This window comes from Hakea prostrata, chromosome 9 (assembly GCF_041222555.1).
Source record: "Hakea prostrata isolate BN-2017 chromosome 9, UWA_Hpros_2, whole genome shotgun sequence".
NCBI classification, from domain to species: domain Eukaryota; kingdom Viridiplantae; phylum Streptophyta; class Magnoliopsida; order Proteales; family Proteaceae; genus Hakea; species Hakea prostrata.
The window spans coordinates 3749931-3776265 of NC_142608.1; the positions used below are offsets into that span (position 1 = coordinate 3749931).

General features: G+C 36.5%; 2 protein-coding genes across 2 annotated transcripts; one reads left to right on the top strand and one right to left on the bottom strand.

Annotated features, from left to right (window-relative positions):
- Positions 1 to 348: 348 nt before the first annotated feature.
- LOC149004123 (protein STRUBBELIG-RECEPTOR FAMILY 8-like) lies at positions 349 to 12043 on the bottom strand. Its single transcript, XM_089169376.1, has 16 exons — positions 11632 to 12043; positions 11408 to 11540; positions 11239 to 11310; positions 11064 to 11129; positions 10896 to 10967; positions 10710 to 10781; positions 7063 to 7134; positions 6910 to 6975; positions 6741 to 6806; positions 6326 to 6648; positions 3217 to 3476; positions 2732 to 3003; positions 2460 to 2595; positions 1977 to 2116; positions 1686 to 1842; positions 349 to 1061 (listed from the first exon to the last, which is right to left on the bottom strand). The coding sequence occupies exons 1-16, from the start codon at positions 11726 to 11728 to the stop codon at positions 909 to 911; spliced, it is 2157 nt and encodes a 718-aa protein (XP_089025502.1). The 5' UTR covers positions 11729 to 12043; the 3' UTR covers positions 349 to 908.
- Positions 12044 to 16886: 4843 nt separating this feature from the next.
- On the top strand, positions 16887 to 26147 carry LOC149004124 (malonyl-CoA decarboxylase family protein). The gene is given in 17 exon segments (XM_089168128.1): positions 16887 to 17096; positions 17189 to 17263; positions 17265 to 17284; positions 17377 to 17467; positions 17538 to 17666; positions 17668 to 17924; positions 19292 to 19436; positions 19542 to 19632; positions 20643 to 20701; positions 20808 to 20885; positions 21255 to 21338; positions 22354 to 22538; positions 22945 to 23073; positions 23395 to 23467; positions 24981 to 25066; positions 25496 to 25580; positions 25727 to 26147. Coding segments are annotated over 17 exon segments (1698 nt in total). The 5' UTR covers positions 16887 to 17012; the 3' UTR covers positions 25754 to 26147.
- Positions 26148 to 26335: the final 188 nt, after the last annotated feature.

A 26335-nucleotide genomic window follows, 5' to 3' on the forward strand; every position in this document is an offset into this window, starting at 1 on the left:
TAACCATGATGTGGATTAATTTTTTATTTTATTAATGAATTTTTTTTCTGATAAAAAGTATCAAACAAAAGCAACACCTCCTCCACCATCATAGTTGATAATCTCGCAGCATCTCTTACAAAAAAATAAAAAAAAAACTTGTAAAATGAACAATCAAAGAGTTGTTCAGTTGACAATGATCTACACCTAAAGATGGTATATTTAAATTATATGTGAAACTCAAATCCAAAAAGAAAATGTAAGACATGTAGGCACTGCAACTTTGTTGACATACCAATCCCAAATACACCGATCTGATTCTCGCAAATCCCAGTTCTTGAAAATATTGGTAAAATCATGCAGTAGACTAAAACCCCTAAATAAATGAAAGGTTGCTACAATTTCTTATTAATATTGGTGGTGGTCTATGATCAAATCAATGACATGAAGATTCACTGTTATGTTTACCAGAAAAGAATATAGATACTGACTCACTGTTATGTTTACCAGAAAAGAAAAAAAAAGATTCATTGTACTGTAATCCTGCTTGGGAACCCAGTTTGGCAAAGGATGCAAAGGTGAGACAACAGCAAACCCAGTAGAGTGGTCCAGACATGAAGTCCAGTTTTAAGTTCTAACACCACCTTCCCCCTATATAAATAACACATAAAATAGTAAAGAAATACAAGAATTCTCGAATGAAATTATGAAACCAATATTTTCCTTTATTTAACTACAAAAGACATAGGAAGAGAAACGACCTTATATATATACAACTGAGTGGGAGTAGGGCTTAAATAATATATCTTCATCTGCATCTTGGAGAGTTCAAACAGCATCCTTCATTTCTTGACCATGTTCTGCCTGTGTTCACTTATTTACATGTTTCACTTATTAAGAGAAATGAAATGCCTTCATTATCAGATAACCTAAAATTGCATCTCAACAGCTTCGTAATCTGGCATTCGGTGCATAAACCCGGATTCATCAGTAGACTGTCTTTTAACCACACTTGCTCGTTGCATCAATCGAACCAGCGCTTGGACAACTTCAGACATTGGAGGCCGGAACTCTGGCTCCGGCTGAAATGAAAACATAAAAGAACCCTCATTAAGTATTAAAAATTTTTAACCAAAAAAAAAAAAAAAGTATTAAAATTTCGATTTAACAGTAGATATAGAAACAATGCATGGTTCAAAGCTAGGGCAAACCACAATAGTTGAATCAAACATAGAAATACACCAGTGTGTCCACAATTCTTGTTTTCACACAAGTTAGACATCTTGAATGCCTGGAAATTGTTAGAATACATAATAAAGCACACAGCAATATCATACATGTCTCCCTCAATACATGCCTACTCAAAATCTACCTCAGAATATAAATTCATTCATCCTGCCTGCCTTCTCCCCCACCCCTTATTTTTTACCTATAAAAAAAGGCTCCTAATATGAAAATGAATGCATACCCCGTTATCTTGTATACTAGAAATGGAAGGAAACAAGATTACTTGGGAGGCACACAAATATCGTTCGAACTAACTAGAAATGGAAGGAAACAAGATTACTTGGAGGCACACAAATATCGTTCGAACTGATATCAAACCATGTTTCATATCCATTTCAAAAGGAAAATGTTTATACACCAAGCATTCTTGATGAAAACTTGAAGGAGAAACATCTTTAGAGAAGAAAAACGAAGCATACCTGAACACACAAGGCAATAACATCGGCAAAACGTGAAAGTGATTTTACAGGGTACATGCCATTTAGTGTTGGGTCGACCATATTTGCCAATGAATCAATGTCATGTAGTTGAGGAGTAGCCCATCTGACAAGAGACTGTTCTGACCTTACCCTCGAACTGAGAAAACAAACAATCAAGAAGGAAAATCAACAAAAAGGAGACATAGAAACCACCATCAAGAGATCAAAGGAAACTTGAAGCTAACTGCAGGCCAGCAAGTCATCTGAGTTTTAGCATCACTTCTCATTTACCTGTCTAGTGGCTTTCGACCAGTCAAAAGTTCTAGCATCACTACTCCAAAGCTGTACACATCACTTTTTACTGTGTAAATTCCAGACATTGCAAATTCTGGGGCACTATACCCAAAAGAACCAATCATCTGAGTTGAAACCTAACAAATACATGATGTATAATTTCAGAAATGAGCAATAACCTTTCGTAGCAAAACTTCGTGTAGAAAAAATAGAAATAGATACATATTATATTTACACACTCCACCACACAGTATCTCATTCTAGTTGTCGAAGAACTCGTTTATTTTCTTATAATTACTAGCACTTTTTTTTTTTGTAGGTGCTCCATGTTCAAGACCAGAAAGGAAAGATATCCCATTTATCTTTTTCACTGCACTTATTCTACATAACAGAGGCATATGTAGGTAGAGAATATGCTACTAATGGCACAAAGCATTTCTCGCAGCTGTACAAAAGAATGTCTAGCACGATCTGTAATACCTCCCGTTCAGTGTTTTGTGTTAATGCTGCTAGTCCACATTCAGACAATTGGGGATTAAGTTCATCATCAAGTAAAATATTTGCCGACTTGAGATTTCTATGCACTACAGAAGGTAAGCAAACTTCATGCAAGTACCTGCACAGAGGTATAAGGATCAATATTTACAAAGAGATAATGATAGACAACAACAACAACAAAAGAATAAGAAGAAGAAGAGGAGCAAAGAACAACATCAATTCATTAGCCATGCCCACACACGACGAAAACTTACTCTAGGGCCCTGGCAGTGCCAAGTGCAACCCTAACACGAGCATTCCATGAAAGCGTCTTGCTGCTATCCTCAGAATTATGCAACACATCATGCAGAGTCCCATTTCGAACATATTCATAAACTAGGAGGCGCTGACCATGCTCTGCACAATACCCTGCAAAAGCTGTGATATTCTGGTGTCTTAAGCGTGACAGTTTTGAAACAGCTTCAAGAAAACTCTTGTCGTCCTCTAATGAAAATGCTGCACTGTCAATCTTCTTAATGGCTAGAACCTAGTTGATAGAGACATATTAGCAAAAAATTCATTTTAAGCAAATGCAGATCATGGTCAGGAAATGACATGAAAAAAGAAGTGCTTGCTGTGCCATAGGTTTTGGTCAATTGATTCTAAGGCATAAAAATGGGTTCAAAAGGTTGACAATCATCAATAAACTGAAATTTTCAATCCCAAACTCCAACTTTTGGTAAATGAACATCCTGATTACCTTTCCATTAGGAAACTCTCCTCTATAAACACGGCCAAAGGAACCTTCACCAATGAGACATTCTTGGCTAAAGCTATTTGTTGCTGTTTGAAGTGAAGCTATGGTATATGCAGTAGCCGTACTAGGAACCTTCCCTATGTTTCCAGATTCATTTTTCCCTGCTATTCTCTCACTCATCCACTTTTCTGCAGGAGGGGGTCTCAGATCTGTTTCAACAGCCACACTTTTGACTGTTTGTGATTGCAACTCTGAATTAATAACTGCAAAAGATACGAAAATGCATCATGTTAGATAAAATAACAAAGATAAGCAAAAGGGTGATAAGGAGTGATATTGACAAAACAAATGCCGTTACACTTCTGTCATTTGCTGGCTGCAAGTGCTTTGAATAATAATAAAAAAATTCGGAGGCTGAGGTTTCAACAATTCTTCAAGGTCTACAAGCTACAAGGTACAAGATACGTATATTTGAGATCTGGCATGCCAAATATAGAACACAGGAATTCTAGAACCCTGGCCTTGGCCTCTTCTTCTGCTCTTGCTTCAGACTGTTGATATCAATGGCAATATTTTCTATTACTCTCATCAATGACAAAATCATGAGAGACTCATAAATTTTGTTCTCGTTTTTGTTACAATCAACAACAACAAAATTGGTTATGAAGAGAACTTTGTAAATCATATATTATCAATAAGTTGCACCAAGCCTCCGGTCAATTTTTTAATTTAAAAATAAATGTATAATTATGAATCATCATCCCTGAAGATACTCACAATGAATTATTTAAACTACAAGTTAATAGTTAAACATATGAAAAATGTTGAACTGGTAAGAGAAAAAATTAGAAATGGATACAAACATAAGATTTAAACTTATTGATGCAAATTATAATTTCTTAAAGGAACACCGACTGCTATCACTGGACTGGCATGATCTATTAAACTAGTTGTGGCCCTCAAAAGTTTGCTATCCTTTTATTAAATCAACTGACTCAATTTTACCTAAAAAAGGAACTACTATGACTGAATAAAGCATTGGTTTCTCCCAGGTTAAACCTAATTCAATGGTCAAAGATATGTAAACAACTTTTTTCTAAGGTCTCACACTTACTGAAAGAATGTTGTAAATGAACACACTTTCACATCAATCACTAGGGGTGCCAAACGGTCGTTTCAATGTGTTTAGGTCAGGCCAGATTAGGACAAACCAAAGTCATCATGTAAGTTAAATCTTAGTTTCATTGGAGAGAGAGTGAGAGAGAGAGAGAGCACTAAGAGTAATGAGTATTGACAATTTTTTACTCTGTCTTAACACTTTGAGGTGACCTTATAAATTGTCTTGTAAACATTACTGTTAACTTGTACCATGATTTAGCCATAGGACACATGACCCATAAGTCCTGTAGGGGTACATATGGGTCATGTGTAGGTTTTTTTGAGTACCGTAGGCTGAGTTAATACTGCTTGTTATTTCTTTCCTTTCTATTTTTAATCAGTCTAGGAAGGTCTGTTTCCTAAACTGACATTCTGTTTGTATTGATGTCACTGCGGAGAGACTGCTTCTAAGCTCTTCCAGTGCTATCTGTCCCATCTTCTCCTACTCATCTCTTCTTAGTCTTGTTTTCACAATTATAATGCCCACCAACCGACCACTGGATGAATCCACCCCCCATGCCATCAGATGGAGTAAAGTAATCCAACTCAACCACAGCTATATGATTGGCAAGATCTCTACGAAGGAAATTCTGAACTTCAAAGGGCCAAAAGAATTTTCAAAACTTCTGAATCTTTTGCAAATATGGAGAACAGGGTGCAAGAGACACATTCATTTATCACCCTTGCGTCAAAGTGTCCACCATACAAATATATGAATTCGGATCATCTGCATGCTTAATGCACTTGCCTGAGCATTTCAAGCTTAGAAGTGTAACCTTTGGGGTGATTGTAATTTCCACTACACCAAGTCACATTGGCTTCAAATGTACCTTAACCCTTCTTATTATGTACTAACAAAGCAACGATCTAAGTAACCATCAAAGTATTCCAGAAAATTGCCATGAGTGATGACTAATAGACAGCAAAACAATTTTCACTGGATTCTGAAAGCAACAATCTGGTTTGGCATCCCCTAACTTTGTTCTTCAATGAAGAACAACACACGAAATGAAGTTTATGGAGTCGACTCTAACGCCGCTTTCCTTTTTATTTAATGGAACTCTAGAGATCGTTTGATTCAACAATAACGAACTCATAGGAAGATCCAATTATATCCATTACACACATTGCATGAGCTGAAAAAGCAATCATTGTAACCCTCTCTCTCACTTCACATTCCGAGACAAAATCAAAAGCTCTCATCTTCACACTCTTTTAGATCTCTTTTCTTTATTCTTTTTGGGTGTCAAATTTATGTACAGTACCTTGGATTGGCACTTGGCAGTACATCTCGAGTCACTTCAATGCTCAACCCCTACAACTGCTATAACATGAGTTGGCATTTCGCCAATTTGTCTTCTTCAAAATCAAGGAAGCTCTTGGAGTTAGTTACCTTGGGCACCTTTGTAAAGAACCGTAATCTCATCATCTAGTGGATATATATATATATATATATATATATCACCCCCCACTGCCAAGGCCTCTGCTGTAGCAATGTCAATTTGCCATCATTTCTCTTATCCAATCAGCAGTATCTTACATGGACCTTACAAGTTTGAAACAAACATAGATTATTTATTTATACTCCATATTAAAGACATTATAACAACTTTTCAAGACAGGCAGAGATGTTATATGTGCAAGTTTTACCATGTATGTCACCATACATATGCAATCTATGATTGCAGGAGTTTCAATAGTTGCATGAGCTGAAGAACAAACGGCAATGAGATGGAGTACTAGATGTAGGAATAGCTTAACTATCTTGCATCATGGGGAGATGGGCTAATATTGGTCACATTTTAATTACAAAGTCATCCAGGATTTACAATAATAAAAAAATATATCTGGCACTTGAATCAAAGATCAGATTCAAGAAATAAGCAGGCACCACATATGCAAAATATAAGAACACACTTAGGTCAAACTAAATTTATAATTAAATAAATAATACCTTTATCAGCTCCAGCTGAAGCAGTCCCATTATAAGCCCATGCACCACTTCTCTTCCCAGCTTTACCTTTCCGAAGGCAGAAAATAATAGAGAGCAGCACACATACAACCACCAATATTGAACCAAGAATCATGCCTATAACAGGTCCAACTGCTAAATCCTTGTGCTTATTCCCACTCTCTGAATGCGATGATTCAGCATTAGAACCCCTGGTTGTATGTGTTCCTGGCCCAGAATGGTTACTATTATTATCTGACCTGCCAGGAGGTGCAGAGTATTGTGGCAGAGGACCAAGACTATTATTAAAGGAATTCCCAGAATATCTGTTTGTTGCAGATGTGAAGTCAAAAAAATGCAAATTAGCGATATAAAAAAATAATCAGAATAAAAACAATATAGTGTGTTAATAGCTTACAGAAAATTTGGAATTGAACTAAACTCCTGAGGAATCGAGCCATTGAATTTGTTGTAAGCAATATTTCTGTTGGAAATCAAGGGGGTCAAATAATAGGCGACCACACACTAAAAGTTGTTAAATAATAGGAGACCACACACTAAAAGTCAAATTAACAACAAGAACTTACAAATTTGTCAGAGGCAAATCTCGAAGTACATTAACTGAACCCGTCAACTGGTTGTTCTGCATATAGCTGCCAGAAGTCCAAAAGTCAAGAAAAATTGCAAAGTTGCAATCCATAAAACCAGAACTTTGAAATTGTTTCATAGGAAAAACTTACAGAGTAGAAAGGTTGGACAATGAACTGAAGGAATTGGGAAGATCTCCAGTGAAATTGTTGAGCGACAGATCTCTGAATTCACAAGTTATTAAGTGTAACACATCGAGCAGTTGAGGAACATTAAAAAGGAACCAACAAAACAGAAACATCAAAATTGAAGTAGTGCTTAGAAAGCTGAGACTTCTAGTTAAAATCTATACAAAATCCTTGCAAGACAACATGTCATAAAGATATGGTTCAGGCACAGCATCCAACATTTCATAGCATATCAATGGAACGAGTACAAGATCAGCAACAGAAAATTCATTGCATCACTGGGAAGCATAGTTATCAAAGCATCCTAATAGGCCCATTTTTGGGTCAAGGCGATCTGGTGTCGCCTTGCTTGTTGTCGCCTAGGTTTTCATTGCCCTCCATTGCCTAGCCTCACCTTATCGCGTTGGCAACCATGTCGAGAAGAAGGATTCAATTAATAAATAGACAGCAGAACAAAATAGCATAGACAATTCAATGGCTGCAAACTTTACCTTCAAAAACCCGACTCATCTCGCAATAATGCATCCAATGTTTACCATCACCAGCTAAAATGGACACTTCCTGACAAACCTAGATCCTGTTCGTAACCTGGTAAAATCTTACCAAAATGAGAAGATAAGCTAGCCCTTCTTTCTCCATTTCTCTTCGAAACATGAAATGACATTGCTGTCCTCTTATTTATGGAAATGTACCATTGCACCTCAGTGACGCACTTCTATATGCCGCTTGCCCAAAAATACCTTTCCCATATCTTTTATATCTAAGATGATCTTCTAAAACACACTTAGCAGAATGCCTCCGATAACCCAAATGTCCATCTGATCTATACCACGGGTTAGAAACACTACTTTTCTATGCACTCTATATTTTATCTTACAAAACAAGTTTAAAACAAGAATGTTTCAGAACATTACATGTTTATATCTTTCTTAGAGTTCAACTGTCACTGCTGTAAGTCCAGCAACTTTGATCTCAATATGAAAAAATTGCCCCTTAACAATAAGCAAGCATAACTCTAGAGTAACTACACTCACAGATAAACTGCAGATATTTCACTGGTGGACACCCCCATGACTAGCATAGTACATAATGGATTACCTTGCTTAAAGAAAATTAAGATTCTGGCAGGGTTTTAACATAAAACTTCCCGAGCTGAAATCTTGAACACAAATATTCTGTGTTCAAACCAATTTCAGATAAATATTCAAACGGTTGTAAATTGGCATTGCTAGGAGAACTGAACTCTCAAACAGACAGATTCTGGGTTTAAATTTAATTCAAATAAAAGTTCTTTCTAGTACGCAGCTTAGGTACAGTTATCAATCAAGAATCAATGAATATAACCTAATAATTCTATCTACCTATACATGAAGCTTTGCTTCATTAGTTTTGAGCGCTTCAAGTTGGTAAGCTACTTTTTGGTGCTACTATCCACCAATTGTGGTGGGAGCCTTAACCTTAGGAGATGGACTTCTAAATCTCGCTACTTGGACACGATTTGAAAAGCCATTTGCTTTGATGTCTCTACTAGGCTTTAGTCTATCCCCCATCCCCCTGTTGATGACAACCCGAGGAACAGACCCATTGTTGTTTCCTGGGGTCTAGGCTCCCTTCCAACCTGCCTCTTGAAGGCTGGTTTGCTCCCCCCCCCCCCCCCCACAAAAAAAAAAACACGAAACCCTCTTCCTCCTATGTACATGAATCTTTTCCTCTTTCGTTTTCGTAAAGTTATTTATGCATTCAAAAAAAAAAGCAAATTAATGCTCCACATGCACAGCTTCCCTGATATAACCAACAGCTAGGCTATTACATCTCTAGGGAGACTAGAGGATAAGAATAACAATTAACCACATACCCAACCTAGCATACAATTAGGCACTTCATTTCTCAAGTGTGAAAAGGGAATTCCCATGTTTCAGAATTGTAGTCACCTAAGTCCTGGAATAACTAATGGGAAGTATCAAGTAAAATAGAAATATACTGATGAAAGGGAGCCATTTCCAATCTGGTCACAATATGTGAATTTATATCGACTGAAAGTGATAGTTCCATCTCTATAATGTCTTGGACAGCTAAGGGTCAACAACATGAAACCAACAAGAGACACGAAACTTGACCTTCTATATGATCATAGCAACAACTTAGCCTCATGCCACCTAAACAGAGTTGACTGCATGGATCCTTGCTTTCCAATCAGCTCAATTCAAAGTCATACTTGGTAAAGGGCTTAAACATGAAGTTTCATATTATTAGGATCATCAATTGTCAAACAAAAGCATAGTAACCTTCGAATATGTAATCCACCAAGACGTTCTTAAATTGTTCAATGAAAAGGTAACTATAACCTATCATAGAATTCCTCATTATTCTGTTTGAATATTTGACATGAAACTTTAATCTACATGGGCTTTTGTGTTGACTTCAGCTAGGTGTATTAGAGCGTATGATGTTGGATCAGAATATCTCCCAATATAATCAAGGTTCCAAAGTTTCAGTTCGACCATGGTGAAATCCTAAGGATACGATAGATATTGATGAGTTGGGCCCGGATTTTAGCCTATTTCACAGATCAAACTCAAATTGGTCAATTTAGTGGCCAATTGATGGAATTTTTCCTTGAAACTTCTTGTCGTGCCTATTTTACTGTGTTTGGATCATAAGTCTGGGGAGGACTACTATAAAAGTGATAATATGGCTTTCCAGACCTCAGGTTTGCTAGTGTATGCCCTAGCCTACTGCATCTTTTCTCTTTGATACTCTATTTAACCCGTAACTTAGTCCTATAACATACATCAGTCAATAAAAATAATTTAAAATATGCAATATGAATGAAGAACCAGAAAATTGAAAAGCAGGACACAATTCAACAAGCATTTAGCGACATTCCAATAATATGGATCATTTGGGTGAAAGTTCAAACATTTTGGTCAATCTGCCAAATTCGAAGCAAAGGTCCAAAACTCTATAAACCTGTCAAATTGGCTTCATTTCTACCATGCTCAAAACCGAGGAAAACCATAGAAATTTTCAGACTATACATACAACACTGTCAACACAAAGATCCTGGCAAGCAATGACAACAAAATACGGGAAGTATGTTTCCTCATAGCGTAAATCACTAGTTATGCGAGCATCCCAACAGAAAGATATGACATCATCCCTATAAGCGGTGATTACCATTATAGGTTCCTTCTTCCTCCACCTTTTTTTTCTTCTTTTTTCTCTTTTTTTATTTATTTTTATTTAGTAAGAGGGGGGTGTTGGGGTTATCAATTTCATGGGGGTCGGCTCTCATAATATGTTTTAAACACAGGAAACCATGACATCCAAGTATCGAAGCATCATGACACATGTGGTCATGGCAAAAATCATAGCAGCAACAAAAAATATAATATTTGCTTTTCTGTTTATTGTTGGTATTATTTAAAAGAATCTTGAATTGCCAGAGTTACGACAGAGGTCAATTCTGAAGACGGCATGAGGCAGGACCTGTACCAGGTTACACTTCTACACTTTTCTCGGGGCCATGGCAAGAAATAGTGATAGCATACCAAAATTATGAAATAAATTATTAGAAATCACTCGGCAAATGGTAGAACTAGATTTCTTACAAGAGTGACAACCCCTGAAGCTTTCCAAAAATATCTTCGATCAACCCGGAGAGCGAGTTCTGGCTAAGGTTCCTAAAAAAAACATTAGATGATCAACTGTATAAGAGCCTGAATCTACAAGGGGCTGTGTAAAATAGAGCTAGATAAAGAAGAAAGCAAATACAGCTACCCCATCATTTTACTCACAAGTAACTGAGAGAAACCATGTCTAAAATGGAATATGGGAAGTTCCCGCTTAAGTTGTTTCTGGCAAGATTCCTGTATTTGAAAATGGAGAAGCATTTACACGCTAAATAATGAATAACAGCTAATGCGGAACGTAATACTGAAATAACTAAGATCATTTAACATTACAAGCTCGTGAGATGTGGCGGCAATGAATATGGAATCGAATCGTGGATATTGTTGTCGCTCAAATCCCTAAGAACACAACCCAGAGAGCGAGAGGACTCATTACAAGCTCGTGAGAGTGTTGATCTAGCACTTACATAATGTGAGGAAAAGGATATAGAGAATCAGTTTAGCTCACAGTGTTCTAAGAGACAAAAGGTTCGCAAGCGAGTATCCCAAGGTCCCGTTAAGTCCCAGACCAGTAGCCACACTGTTGGCATTAAATCGATCAAAATCAATGAGCATGGGCTAAAAAAGTGAACTGGAGCGACTGAGAGAAGAAATGAAGTGTAGTGAAGCATACGTACATGGCAACAACAGCAGACCCCTCGCAGGTTAACCCTTTCCATGATTCTCCACAAGGATCGACGCCACTGGAGTTCCAGCCGGTTAGCTGAGAAGAACTGTTCAATGAACTGTACATAGCCTGAAGAGCTTGAACTAATAATCAAAGAGCAGTTGTCAGTAACTAAAGAAGCAACCTAGATCCACAAAACTTTGAGCTAATAATGCCATTATGAACAGAAATTACCATCTGATGCATCAGTGATAGCAAGAACGAGAGGCAGGGTAAGGAAAATCGATACAGTAGCAAGAGCAGCAGCAAAGTAAACTCCTTTCAACTCCATTCTCTAAACTCGAAACTCGATTAGTTGATTAGTTCATCATGCAAGCAAGAGAGCCATTGAAGCACAAATGAAGAAAAGAAGCAGCTGTGAGAACTTGGATCAGCTATGGTTTTCTCCTCCATTAAAGAACCAAAACAAGAAAAAGTGATTCGAAACCGCGACAATGAGTGAAGGAGAGAAGATGTGTCGGCAAAAGTAGATAACAGTGAATGGTTAAAAACGAGTAGGAGAATCGAAGTAAGCAAGGTATTTGTATAAACCATGATTGTAAGTGTAAGAGCACAGTGAAGAATTTAGAGGTGTTCGTCGTTTCTGTGACTCTCTGTCTGTCTGAGCCGACATAACCATTTATACTTGTAAGGTGAAAGTACTTAAATATTCGGAAACGCTTGAAGGTGCTCGGTGAAATTCTGATTTCTGGGGGGCAGAATTGTAAGGAAATGATTCTTTTGTTGTTTACGTGATGCGGCGAACCGGCGACAGAAAACATTCCAGTGTTATTTTTTTCTTAGAAAACAAAGAATGGATGATAAGTGTTCCTAAACCTGGTTTTATTTGTTTTTTTTTTTTCTTGTTTTTTTTAGTGGAGGAAGAGAGTTTTTTATTTTAAAATAATAGAAATTACAGTCTAGATTTCTTGGGACATCATTCCTAAGGCCAAGAAAAAAAAGATGGAAAAAAAACATGGAGATCTCATGTGTAGTGGGGTGACGGAGAAGGAAAAGAAATGAAAAAGTTTTAGGGAAAAGTGATAGTGATGGATCTTACTTTTTATTTTTCCAAACTTTTTCTCAAAATTCTACCAAACTTTTTCATGATGGATCTCATATATGACACTATTGTCAATGAATGGGCACTGCAATGGGTTCATGTTCGCTTCAAGAATTGGGTTTGAAAACCTAAACATGGGTGTCATGCTTGACCTTGTAATCTACTTTATATCATCTTGTGTTCAAAACAAGCCAATCAAGAACGCACCGTCATTTTTATGACCAAAATGTGTTTATGTCCTTTCGATTTACTTTCTTCAACTTACCATACAGTTGAAGTTTGAGGTACCAACAATTTAGCATTAGATAATCTTCTAATTGAGTACACTGTCACGAAATTATAAAGTTATAAGGGCATTTTGATCATAAATATAATGATGTGTCATTAGCCCACCTTTTTACCTTACTCTCCTATCATAACTATACTTTTTTATATCGTGGACCCAATTGGGAGTATGTCTGGAACAATTTCGAACACCCATTTTCAAACAAAGAATAGTCACTCAACACAAAAACATGTAAACCAATTTTACATGGTTCCCATAATGAAAATGCACATAAAGTGGAGACAACTATTTAATTTATATGAAGCCTTAAAATAGATTTGAATTTTTAATCTTATACTATAAGATGTTGATCTTTAGTATTCGAGCCAATACCTATGGAGAAAACATCATCTGCTCGGCACATCTCTGTGTCGTGCACAACAATACACTTATATGCTAAATAAGCGGCTGAGAAAACAAGAAAAGTAAAAGACAAAGGAAGGAAAAAGTCCCTGTGGTTTGGAATAAATGTGTTTGAAATGAATAATTAAAGTGATTATCCGACTTAAAGGTTTAAGATAATGCATAGGTTTGGTGACTAAGAAGGTATGATTTGAAGTCATCTTTGCCCTTTTTCCATAAAGAGAACATGTTTGGGGACAACTATACTTTAGATTCGATGGAAAGAATGAAAGAAATCAAACAAATTAAAGAATACAACTTGCCACCACTAGCAATCCATTCATTGATTGATCTCTCTACCCAATAAAGAATAAAGGCAATCAATTCATCATTGACAAGGTGGGATCAATTGAACTGGTTTCCACCATTAGTATTGATGATATGACCATGAGCATTGATGCTCCTAGAGAAATAAAATTTTGTTAACTAGAAAATCAAGAGAGAAACCTTCTGGTAGGTAAGGCACATATGACATAACTAGAGTATTAAAAGGGAATAGATAACAGCAAGGTTTTGGGAAATTGCTTGGTCATGCACATTAAATGCCCATAACCATCCGGTGGAGATCAAATTTTCGATCGGACGGCTCATAACGTGTGGCTTGATGGTCCCAAGCAAAATCCAAGATTTTGAGACTCTCATATTTAAAGTCTCTTTTATTAAAGGTAATCATTTTCAGTTTTAGTATGAGATAATGAGATACATGACAAAAGATCGTCAACAGAGTTTTTTTGGGGGTCAAAAGTAAGATAATATAAAATTCTCCAGGTGAAAATCCCTGGAGGTAGTGAAAGAGTTCTTTAAGATAAAATACGGAAGACACTTCCACCAAATCCTGGAGATATTAAATATTTTAACCCCACAAGCAATAAAATTTGTATAAGTATTATTGGACCTATTTGTAAAAGTAAAAAGTACAGACTCAAAATGAATCTTAAGCTTCAAAATCTCATCAACAATACAACAATATATATAATCTAAGAAATGATTCCGACCATTGAAGGCCTCAATTGTAAAACAAAGGTTACAGAGCAAGGTGAAAAAAAGAAGAGAACTACGAAACAAGTAATCTAGTCTAGGCTATGGAGAGCGGATGTTGAGAAGGCATTAATTATGGGTGAGCAATCCGAGTAGACCATGATGGGAGTCCATATCTGTGACTCCAATTTGTGCTCCCCGGCCACTTTCGAACCACAAAATACAGGGGGCACAAGGTATTGGTGTAGGTCCTGCTGACTGTCTCCTTTGAATTTTTTTTTTTAATTTATGGGCTTCACTTGATTTTGCAGCTGAAAAGTGTAAATAAAGCACCAAGTGCTCCCCGTCAAAAGTGATGATCCAATCTGGATTTTTATTTGCGGCAGCAGTTGCCTGTTGCAGCCGATGGTGCAGATGATGCCACGTAAGCAACATTTAATCGAATGGTTGAAAATCAATTGTTAGGGTTTACTTGTAATATTAGTTTTTATTTTCGGATTTAAAGTTTACTAATTCACAAATGAAGTCCCTCATATGCCCGACCCAAAATACATCTTCCATTATTCTCAGGTTCCTAAAATAGCGTTAAGGAGTTGAAACTGCTCAAAGAACACCACCTGCACCACCAACCGTGGAAGTCGCTGGAAAATAGTGACTCCTTTAATTCCATTTTTCGATGTTCAAATCTTAAAAAAAAAACGAAAACCAGTTTTTCGATGGAAGCCAGTTTTAATTCCAGCGATCGTGGAAGTCGCCGGAAAAAAGAGAATCCTTTAATTCCATTTTTCGATGTATAAATCAAAATAAAGAAACGAAAATCAAGAAGCACTCTTAAAAAAAGAGATAAAAAATGCCTAGATTCAGAAGTTTAATTAACCAAGTAAAATGGGCATGACAGGTGCTGAGACGACTCTTCTTTTTCTTCTTTGAATCTTCTTTCAATATGGGTTTCTGTAACTTGAAATTCAGAGCATCCATGGATCTGATCTTCTCTTGCTTGTGCTTTCCAGCTTCCTCCAGAACCTTTCGATTGTTTCATGTTCAGTTTAAAAGGGGAAATTAAGGTAGGGGAGAAGGGAGATCAGTAACACAGGGAATGGAACTAAGAAATCCAGAAGCTATGTTGTCGTAAAAGAGAAGGAAGAAGAAGATTTAAATTGTTGTCGACTCACTGGACAAAGTAAACTTTTTACCGACTCAAGGTTCCTGCAAGGGCAAAGAAGAAGAAGAAAGAAATGGGGATCTGGTAGTCGAGTAGATGAGGGTATAATTTTGTAAATTGATAAATTTTAAATCCTCCGAATAAAAATTTAAAAAATATTATTTACAAATAAGCCCCCTTTATTTGGTTTTTAACCGTTCGATTAAATGTTGCTTACGTGGCATCATCTGCACCATCGGACTCTATATAAAAATCCATCCAATCTCCCATGATGGACTCTATCTCTATGGCAATAACTAAAAGCAAATTACCATCCCTAATTTTCCTATATATAAAAGCGTTTTGAACGCGAAAAAAAATAAAAATAGAAGCAAAACATCCAAAAGAGGTTTAAAAGGTCATCTTCACATGTGCATCAGAAATTCAAATTCTATGTGTGAAAAAGAAAGAGAGAGAGAGAGGAAAGCAAATTATTTGAGGTTTCAGATTTTATTTATTTGTGTTGGCCCTCAACACCGAGCCCATTTGACTCATTTTAGACCATAAAATTACTCACATCATGGGCCTTCTCTTGGGCCTTCAACTGGGGGGCCCATTATTGAAACATCGAGACAACGCCCATCTCTGTGTCCAAACTTGAGCATGCTGCATGTCTCTATGCCATGCCTCACCCAAAATAAGCATGGCCCATGGCTCCATGCCACATCTAATTTTAGACCATAAAATTACTCACCTCATGGGCCTTCTCTTGGGCCTTCAACTGTGGGGCCCATAATTGAAACATCGAGCCAACGCCCATCTCTGTGTCCAAACTTGAGCATGCTCCATGTCTCTATGCCATGCCTCACCCAAAATAAGCAAGGCCTCACATGGATGCATGCCACATCTTAATTTTAGACCATAAAATTACTCAGCTAAGCCAAAATTATACTAATTCACACCTGTATTATAAAAAAAAAAAAAAAAAACCTAATTCACACCTATGAATTTCTGAGTCCTGATCACTTCCCTGTCATGAGTAAATAATGTACTTTCGGGACATTTCTCCTCCACATAACATGATGATATTCACTTAAATGTAACATTTAATTCATTATTTCAGTATTTAGAGATGGATCTAACCCTTAATATATAGTGAAAAAATATCAAGAAAACACATTGTTCTCCTCCTTTCGGATTAAAGATGATCCAAACTCGTGAACTTCACTAGAACAAACAATAAATAAATTATTCATTAAAAAAATAATTTATTCCTATTGGAAGACTCATATAGGGCAGAGCATCTTTCTTACCATGAAAATAATGCGGTATACAATGTTTAAAAATTAATGTCACAATTAAAGGAATTTATTTTTTAATCCGACATTTATACCCGATCCAGGATCGGATGAGAATCAGTTCCAACCGATATACTCAACCAGTCAGATTGCATTCAGGCAGAACCAACCGGGTTGTTGAGGAATCAAGCTTCGTGGTGGCCGGGTCATGGGTTCTGTCCGTTGGTGAGTGACTTGAATCTTCTCTTTTCCCTCTTGGTTTCTGTCGATTCACAGAAGCTTCTTCAATCTCACGCCTTAACGGAATTTTAGATTCTTCGACATCAATTTTTACATTCTGTTAATAGGTATTTGTGTTATGTGTAAGAGATGAACAGAAACAGAAAAGGATTGGCGATTTTGATGAGAGCAAGGATGAAACCTGTCGACCCAAACAAGTTTTCCATTCCTAGCGTAAGTAATCCATTTCATTCAATCGAAATCTTTCTTCATATGGTTGGGAAACCTCTGGTAATCAAATTTCGTCTCGCTTGCAATTTCAGCAGAACGAATCTGTTCGGATATCTGGAAATGAGCACCACCAATCCGATGGACATACAGCTCCAGATGAGCAAGAAAGAAACCTTTTTTCAGACTGAGAGGTCTGTTTATGTATTTCCGCTTCTTCTGTTTTTTCTTTTCTTCCTGCTTGTTTGGAATGAAATTAAGCTAGTAATTCTTTGTTAATCGTTAGGGAATTGAAGTTGGTACAAGAATCTATGCACTCAGTCATCTCTATTGACAAAACGGAAGTCTTAGATGGGATTATGAGCGATTTCTCGGAGGTAGGTCTGAGCTATGATGTTAAGAAACTTTGTGTTTCATGGTAATTCAAATAATGGATTAAGGGTGCAGGGTTACTTCAATCTGTCGCATGATAATCGCCGGAAACTATTACTTGTACTCGCTAAAGAATATGATGTCAATCGGATACGAGTTCGTGAATTGATAGGGAAATACCTTGGTGTTGAGCTTCCTGACGGTAAAGTTTTGTTCGGGTAATTCAATATCTTCTTCTTCCATGAAAGTTCGTTACAATGGAAATTGCATTGTTTCAGTTGACAAAGCTAGATCAGCTGACATTGATGAAGAAGGCTTGCTCTCTGCTCTGTATAGAACTGAGAAAAACCTGAGAAACGCTCTCCAGCCAATGTATGAAGTTCTCTTCGAACGTCTCAACGCCCACCCCGGAGGTCTGAAGTTCTTGACTCTTCTCCGGGCCGACCTTCTCGATATGATTGCGTAAGATTTTGTTCTAATTTCTTCCGTTTCATATTTACATTTTTTTTGCCCCCTTCAAACTGATCCATTATTTCCCTGATAACTAATTTCAATAACAAATTTTCGGGGTTCATAAAATTAGTTATTCCCACAGAACAATAACCTGTAGTAGTTCTAATCTTCTGTTGGGCACTGAGAACATTGGCGTACAACATAGTGTGAAACAACTCATCATTTTAGGGAGGGAACATTCTGATTTTTTTAATTGATCAAGTTTATAACGAAGCCAAGTAATTCCTTTTGGTTTTTTCCTGTATCAGAAAATATTTTATAGGAAAAATAATGTAGAGAGTATTTTCTAGCAAAACCACGTATCAGAGCCTCTTGTTGGACTAAAGTTTCTTAAATAATAAGGGTTCAAGTACATCTAGCCTTTCTGCTGGACCACTCTTAAAATTCGAATCAGGGGCTGAGTGCCCAACAAAGAAAATTTTCTCATTTTGGGTTCCACACAAGTGGGGAGGGCTCTAAATATTTGAGGAATATACGGAACAATTTGTTATAAAAAGGGAATGAATCCACCTGATTCAAATGCATACAACAATGACAAGCTTGCAGGCATCCTTTATATGAATTCAAAACTTTCAAAATCATAGTTTTCAGATTCGTTGACAATTATGATCCAACCTAAGGGGACACAATCAAGATGTGGGAGCACCATAACCTATAACAGAACCCCTGTGACACAAGGAACTGTTCTGTTTTGTTTCAAAAAATCACCTTCACCAAGCATAATTTAAATTTACCAGGGATTGAATACCTAATTCACTGGCTTTGATAAAATGTTACTTCCACTTATCTCAAAAGCTTAAGCTGTCACATAAGGGCCAGAACCATGTAGATCAACACATTACAACACAGACAATTCCCAAAATTGAAGCAGTAAGTATAATTTAAAAAAGAAAAAGAAATCCTCAAGACTAAAACAGGTTCACTAAGTAGACCAGGTCTCTGACTTGCGCATAAGGTGACCTCATATTTAATGGTGATTAAAATGGGTCCATATTTTATATCACACACACACTGATGAATTAAATCAGGCCTCCCCACTCACCCATAAGTTGACCTCAGTTCCATGTTTTATAACACTTTCCAATGCACCATGATGCCTTTAAGTGCATTCCTCATCCAGTAGCTCCTTTGTTTTGAAAGACCTCTTTCCCCTTGCAATGGAGTGCCTTGATAATGTTTTGGTTTGTTTTGGTAACATTTGTGTCTCTGCACTTAATATTATCTTCCTATTCCTAATCAAAATTATTTTCAATCATCAATAAGGTGGAAGTGAAGATTATGAAAGTTTGTGAACTGATTCTTGTCCAAATATACAGGAAAGATAATAATGCTTCTTTGCGAGCACTAGATTCCTATTTAAAAGAAAAGCTGGTTACATGGCTTAGTCCTGCTGCATTAGAGCTTCACCGTATTACATGGGATGATCCAGCATCTTTGCTGGAGAAGATTGTTGCATATGAGGTTGGTCTATTATTCTTCTCTTGCTGTTACATCTAATATCGTTACATTGCGATTATTTGAGAGTGCATTATGTGTATTCTCATTTATTCATTTATATTTGGTTAGGCTGTTCATCCAATCAGTAATCTTATCGATTTGAAAAGAAGGCTGGGTGTTGGTCGTCGTTGCTTTGCGTATCTACATCCTGCAATACCTGGTTGACTGTTCATTCTTCTTTTCGAGAAAATGTTATTTTCTTCCTTGGTTTATGTCAAGAGTTGCTTCAACAGCTCTAGTGCCTCAGTTTCTGTGGTAACCTTGTTTTTGTTTTTGGAAACCACTCTTATTTCTTTCTGGTTGGTTGTTGCAGTAATTTGAGGTTAGAGATTATGGATCTACACCGGCTCCATAATCAAAGCATAATTTGTTGCATTGAATGTTTGCAATAATATGTATTGGACCTATTGGTGTGCTAAAAGTTGTCCAATGGTTCACTAATAGACCAACCCTAATAAACATCTAAATATCAATAGCTTTGTCTGTTTTTTATCATCTAAGTTGTGTACCTATAAGCAAAAAAGACATCCTCCTAAGTGCTGACTGTCTGTCACCATTAACTTTTCAGTACTCCCTCGAAAAGTGCTTTCCTAGACCTCCAATAACGTTATAAATGAGACTGCAATTTGACTTGTGGAGTTTCTTACAGTGGAGTCGTGGGTTCCTTATCCTCTATGTTAGGTTGGGTTTCATATGTAATGATTATTAATTATTGAGATTCACAAATATGTTAACATTTAAACTTTACGCTGATTTTCTTAGACACTGGTAATGTATTTTGGGTCCCTATTTCCTAGTGTGAGTGGTGCCAGGTTCTTGATGTGTTGATTAGAAAAAAACTTGTTTTTGCAAGAGCATGAGTCTGCCATTGAGGGATTACCATTAGGTAGAGACTGCCATGAATGGGCCAGACTGGGTCACTGGAGGCTTGAGTCTTCATCATGCAAAAAAGGGGAACAGTGAGAAAGGAAAGTCTTGCTTTCACATTATATACATATCAAATCAACCATTAATTGTCCTTGAAATTTAGTTCCAGGGTTTTACTTTGGTTTTGGCACTTGGCTGCTGAAAATATTGATGAACCTGCCAAACAAGATATTATACTTTTGAATCATATTTTTCTGTTTGCACAAATCACTTAAACTGAGCTACCTAGGAAATTTTCTTCAGGTGAACCCCTTGTTTTTATTGAAGTTGCACTTCTGAAGGATGTGGCTCAGAAAGTACAGGTATTTCCCCTACCCGCACCCATTACAAAAATAGAGAACAAAAATATTCACATTTATTCTTTCAACAGCTATTTAATGGTGACATTTCTTCTTCCATTCAAATCAGGACGTTTTGCATAATGATCCTCTTACTCCTGAATTTGAAGCAAAATGTGCATTGTTTTACTCTATATCATCAACACAGGTAATGGCCATTGGAAACTAGAACTTTGACTCATCCATTTTTTGAAGGGTATATTTGGAATAGAAGTCTTTGCTCACCATGTTGAAGATATCAGAGTTTGCATTCCCTGAGGATCTAGAATTGAAATTTATCGCATACATGTTTGGAGAACTGTGATAATTATTTGAGAATCAGTAGCACCACAATCTGTGGCACTCTTTTCTGTTTCTGAAACACATTTGCACTTTCCTGAAATGAAATTGTAGTTTCCATTATTCTACGCCTTTTCTTGGTAGTAAACATCATTTCTGATTCAAGCATGAATCTGTTTCTACCGACAAATATTCCTTACTTCTGTCTAATTTGACACATACATTTCCAAGCTGACAGCCAGGCTTATCGGGTATCAACCTTGGAAAGTTTCTTATTAAACGAGTTGTTGAACTGTTGAAAAGAGACATGCCATATATTTCGGTAAGCATCTCTCTCTAGTGGAAATAAAGTGCACATCTATATCAAAACTTACATTTTATTCTGATTTCTATTAAATGGAATTTGTACGTTCATTTTGAAATACCTAATCATTTGTGTTTTACTAGTTTTGCATGCACTTGATAATAATAGTGTCAATTTCTTTACTGTGGCAAAGTGCAATTCACAAGATAATGACAGAATACGGAAAATCTCAAGTGGTTTAGTTGCTACTTGGATAAATTTGATCAATATTGTTCTATATTATGGGGAGCTATTAGCACATGCATACTCCTTCGCTTTCTCGAGGATGAATAAGAAAAGGACAGGAGTATGACATATCAAGAATGTCATTTCTCCAAATTTTTAAGAATTAGCCTTCTGATTCCCACCTAAATCATGCTTAATTGATATTTCTTGTTTTTTTTCCTGAGCTATTACTGGCCTTTTATTTTAATTTATATTTTTCAACTTGTTAAAATTGATAAAATAGATAGTTTCAACCAAACGTTAAGCATGATTTAGGTACTTCTTAAGCCATGCAGGATCTAAGATTCTTATGATCTTTACGTCCTTCTTCCACATACTTTTTTATGTGCCCTGAGTTAAAGCGTGTAGCTTCTTGAGCATTAATAGAACTTTCCATCTGTTTTTAGTTTACCAAATCTTAGACATGGTTGCTGCTTATCATGATCCTGTACTTATATATTAAATTGCTCATAATTTAGGAAAAGTTGCCATGTATTTTTTGTAGAGAGAAAGAGAAACAGACAAGGTTCGCAGATACTTTTCCATAATTGTTAGTTGGCTGAATCTTGAGAACTATTTCTGTAATTGTTAGTCGAATCATAAAAGCTGTTCCATTATAATGGTTCAATCATATAAACTATACTCCATGATAGTCAGAGAAATTGTGACTTTGGTATACAATACTGGATCACTCTGTAGTCAACTTTCATGCATCTCATGCTTATTGCTCAGTGATGAGCCTGACATTTATTCCTTATTTCTGTTTAAGACATTTGCCACACTTAGCCCTGTGCCAGGATTTATGCCATGGCTCCTTTCCAAGTTGGCATATCAGTCAAAGCTTGCTGAAGCAGATACAGAAGATGCAACACATTCATCAACAGGCATATCGGTTTCTACTTTCAGGGAGAACATACTTACGTCAGACGAAGAAAGAAAGCTGTTAGAATTGGGGTGAGCTAAATCTTATGAAGTAATAATGAGTATGACCTATAAAATATGAGCTTTTTGTGTTTGACCCTTTACTGGTTGACTACTCTTGTACAATCATTTTGTATATTTTCCGGATTATTCTCCTCCTAATACACACAGTGACTCATCTGGAGGGATGAAGTTGGAGCCAAGTTACTGAAACTTGGAGAAAATTTTCTCCTGTTAAATGATTTGCAGAATTCAAGAACTGTCTCGGTTATATTCTTTCTATATTGATGCCCTTGATGATAACCATCTAATATCACATTGGGATATACTCGTTTCAGCCTAAAGATCTTGTGTGAAATTGCTACTATTTCCCTCTTGCACTGAAGCTGGATTTTATTGTTGCTAGCATGTCTCATTTTAATAAAGTATTGTTGTGTAGGGAATTTTGTAACGGAAAAAATGGCATGGAAGTGATGTTGAACTTGCTGAGTTCTACAAAACATGAATGGGTAAACTCTGATAAATTATCATCAGTGTTACAAGGTCCCCTTATGCGATTATGTGCCAGGTGAGTTATGCTTTCTATAAGAAGCTTTTTCAAAACCCAAGATCTAATCATTAAACTATTGAACACCGGCAAGTGATAATTTACTCCATCCCCCTCTCCCCCTCCAGCCAGGTTTTAGTTAACCCAAATTCTTATTGGTGGGTACCATACACAGTTCAGGTTAAATTGATTGTTGTATGGCCAAGATACTCTTAAAGGCAGAACTTAAAAGAGAAAAATGGGAACTACTCATTAAAGATGGCTCTCTAAGCATCAAAAGAATATATGATCGAGCAATTTGCTCTTTATTACAACTGACAGATGTTTGTGAAATGTATACAGGTACCTTTATCAAGAGAAGAAGAGAGGGAAAGCTCTGGATTCTGTTGCAAACTTCCACTTGCAGAATGGAGCAGTGAGTCCTGCAATACTATGATCTTGAAATTTTTAATTGAGTTATTCACAACAGCTAACGTTAATATCATCTTAAGATGTTTGAAAATTGATGGCAAAATGAATTGAGAAGCTCAAGAATGTAAGATTAGCTGATATTACAGATTTAAAACATAACGTACTAGTGGTAAACAATGAATATAATAACTATTTTGAGTCTGTTGACTGATTGACTATGTCGTCGCTGATTACTATTCTCAATGTTTTAAATGAAATTGATATCATTAAGAAAATGATTAGCTGGCGACCTACTTGACTTAGCCATGATTTTAGCTTGTCCAATGCCATTTTCTTTGATAATCATTCCTTGCATTATTTTCATTACAAATCTGTTTGTTTCCAGGTAAAAACCATGTAAATGAAAACTTTTTCTGTATAATCATACTTCTTTTTATTTGATTTGGATTTTTTACCCTAGGATTTTCCTTTATGCAACGATTTCCTGGAAACAAACCAATTAAAAGATTTCTGGCACTAAATCTTCCACTTAGGCAGTCTCTCCTTTACTTACCCGAAATTCATTTGTCCTTGCTCTAAGTGAAATGATCTAAGGTCTCTGCTTTTTCTCTCTCTCGCTCTCTCTCTTTCTCCTTTTTCTTTTTCTTTTTGATAAACATTTTAATCATTCTTATTCAATGTATGATGAAGTTTTTACTCCAATTAATAGGTTTTATTTATTTATTTTTATTCGGGGTTTTGTTGTTGGTTGATTTGTTCCTTGATAACCAATCCCTAATCTGTTGTGATGCTTTCAGAAACGCCTTGACTCTGGTGGTTGTCTGAGCATTGTCATTACTTGGCCAATTTTCTTGAGGATATTGTTATATACCCTTCCCTCGAATTATTTTTCTCTCTTTTGGTATACACATGTATGTACATGCAGGACTTCTTTCACCTTTGAAACAAGGTTTTAGGAACCAGCAAAGGCCTTTTCTGACATTTCTGCTTTATCAGCAGATAAAAACTGCCAAATTACAGATTAAAAATTAATAGGGGATTCCTTTTCCAGAAATATCCTCAAATAGTCAAAGCAAGACTGAACCTTTTGTGTCAAATTCAGGCAAAGTGGCCTTGACAATAGATGAATCTTTTAGATTTTGACAAGTAACCTATGTACAGGGAGTTCAAAACTAAATTTTCTGTCAACTGGTAATAGGCCAAGGAATGTTAAACTTTGAACATTATGCCTTCTTGGATGGCCAAACCCAATCAAATTTGATTTAAATCAACTCAAGTGTTTCTTCTGTGCAACAAAACTTTTGACAGTGGAGTGAAACCCATTAGAACATTGAACATCTTCTATTCTTGAATTCCCAAACCATTTACATTTGATTGCAATCAACTTACATATTTCTTCTAAGCTACAAAGCAAATGCATATGGTATTTTTCATGTTTGGTACCTAGAGATATTACTCTTAAAGGGCTTGAGAATGCTTAAATGTATCTCTGACCACGGTCTTCTTAACATCACCAGATGATTGAGAGGCTGAATTGGATGGCAGATCAATCAGAAAAAGGCCTTCGCCAAAGTGGAGGTATCATGGTAAACTATGTATATAGGTAATCTCTACCAGATATCATCACTTCTATTTCATTTTTGTCATTTTGTTTGTTCTAGTTGTAGGCATTAATTTTATGACCACATTAGAGAAATTCCCAACTCCAGTCTGCACTGTTTTTCTTTTATGATTTTGCTAACGACCCCTCAGGGGCCTGAACCTATAGTTCTGATTAAAATTTCAACTGTCCCAGTTATCACACTTCCTTATGCTGGATGGTTTTTGGTTGGGAGATCCCTCGTTTGGGGTTCTCCTGGTCTTCCCTCCCTCTTCATGTTCTCCTGGTCTTCCCTCCCTCTTCATGCATACTGTGTTTATGAGAATCTTGCTTAGAGTGCTGTCCTTGGGATCTCCAAGGGATCCTTTATGTTCCATTGCTGAGGTTTTAAACCAGTAAACAACATGATATTTATTGACAAGTAATTTGCAGGTTGGACAAAATTCAGGAGAATGCTCAGTCATATTTTAGCACAGGACATATCCAGGCTTCTTCGGAATTTCAATGCCGTCTTGAGGTACTTCTGTTTGTAGAAGATACGACTTTTCCCCCTTTTTTTTGTGAAATGAAAATATTAACAATGGAATGGTTCTTTTAAACTCTGTTTGTGTAGGGGCCTGTCCTATCTTCTCTATAGTTTTTATTGATGGCTCAGCTTTGCAGCTGAACAGGGAAGAAGAAGAGCAATAAGATCAACAGGTTAGAAGCGGGTCATACTTGTATTAAGTATGAATTTGACACCTTCTGATTGGAGGCAAGGATCCATGTAGCCAACCCCATTTCGCTTGGATAAGGCTGAGTTGTTGTAACTCAAATAAATTTATATATGAAATAACCAGCTAAAGTACTTGGTCTGATAACTGATTTACACAATTCATCTCTAGCTGTGCATCCCCCTTTTATTCTTGGCTTTTGAAATCATCCTAATTTCTCTGGTAAATAGGATTCCTTTTCATAAGGCCAAAGAGACATTGCAATCTTATATCTGTACCATTTTTTTTTGCGAAAGCAGCTATGTACTTATCTGTATATTTGTGTTGTTGACAATAAACATAACATTGATGGCGCATCTTCCAGGACTTCCATTCTCAAGTCTCAACAGAATCATACATTAGTTTCCTAGTTAAACTTGTACTCTGTTGGATTACAACCGCATTGCGTATAAAGTTTGGACCTTCACAACAGATGTCCCACTCGATTCTAAGTTGATATCTTGAATTCCCAGAATAGATGTTAAAAACAGATTGATATGATTTCCTAGTCAGGAAATTC

Excerpts from the sequence above, each read along its gene's own strand:
- LOC149004123 (XM_089169376.1), bottom strand. The coding sequence starts at position 11,728 with ATGGAGTTGAAAGGAGTTTACTTTGCTGCTGCTCTTGCTACTGTATCG. Across the intron at positions 3,004-3,216 it reads GAGAGTTTCCTAATGGAAAG|GTTCTAGCCATTAAGAAGAT; the intron begins GTAATCAGGATG and ends TCTATCAACTAG. Across the intron at positions 2,596-2,731 it reads GGCACTGCCAGGGCCCTAGA|GTACTTGCATGAAGTTTGCT; the intron begins GTAAGTTTTCGT and ends ACCTCTGTGCAG.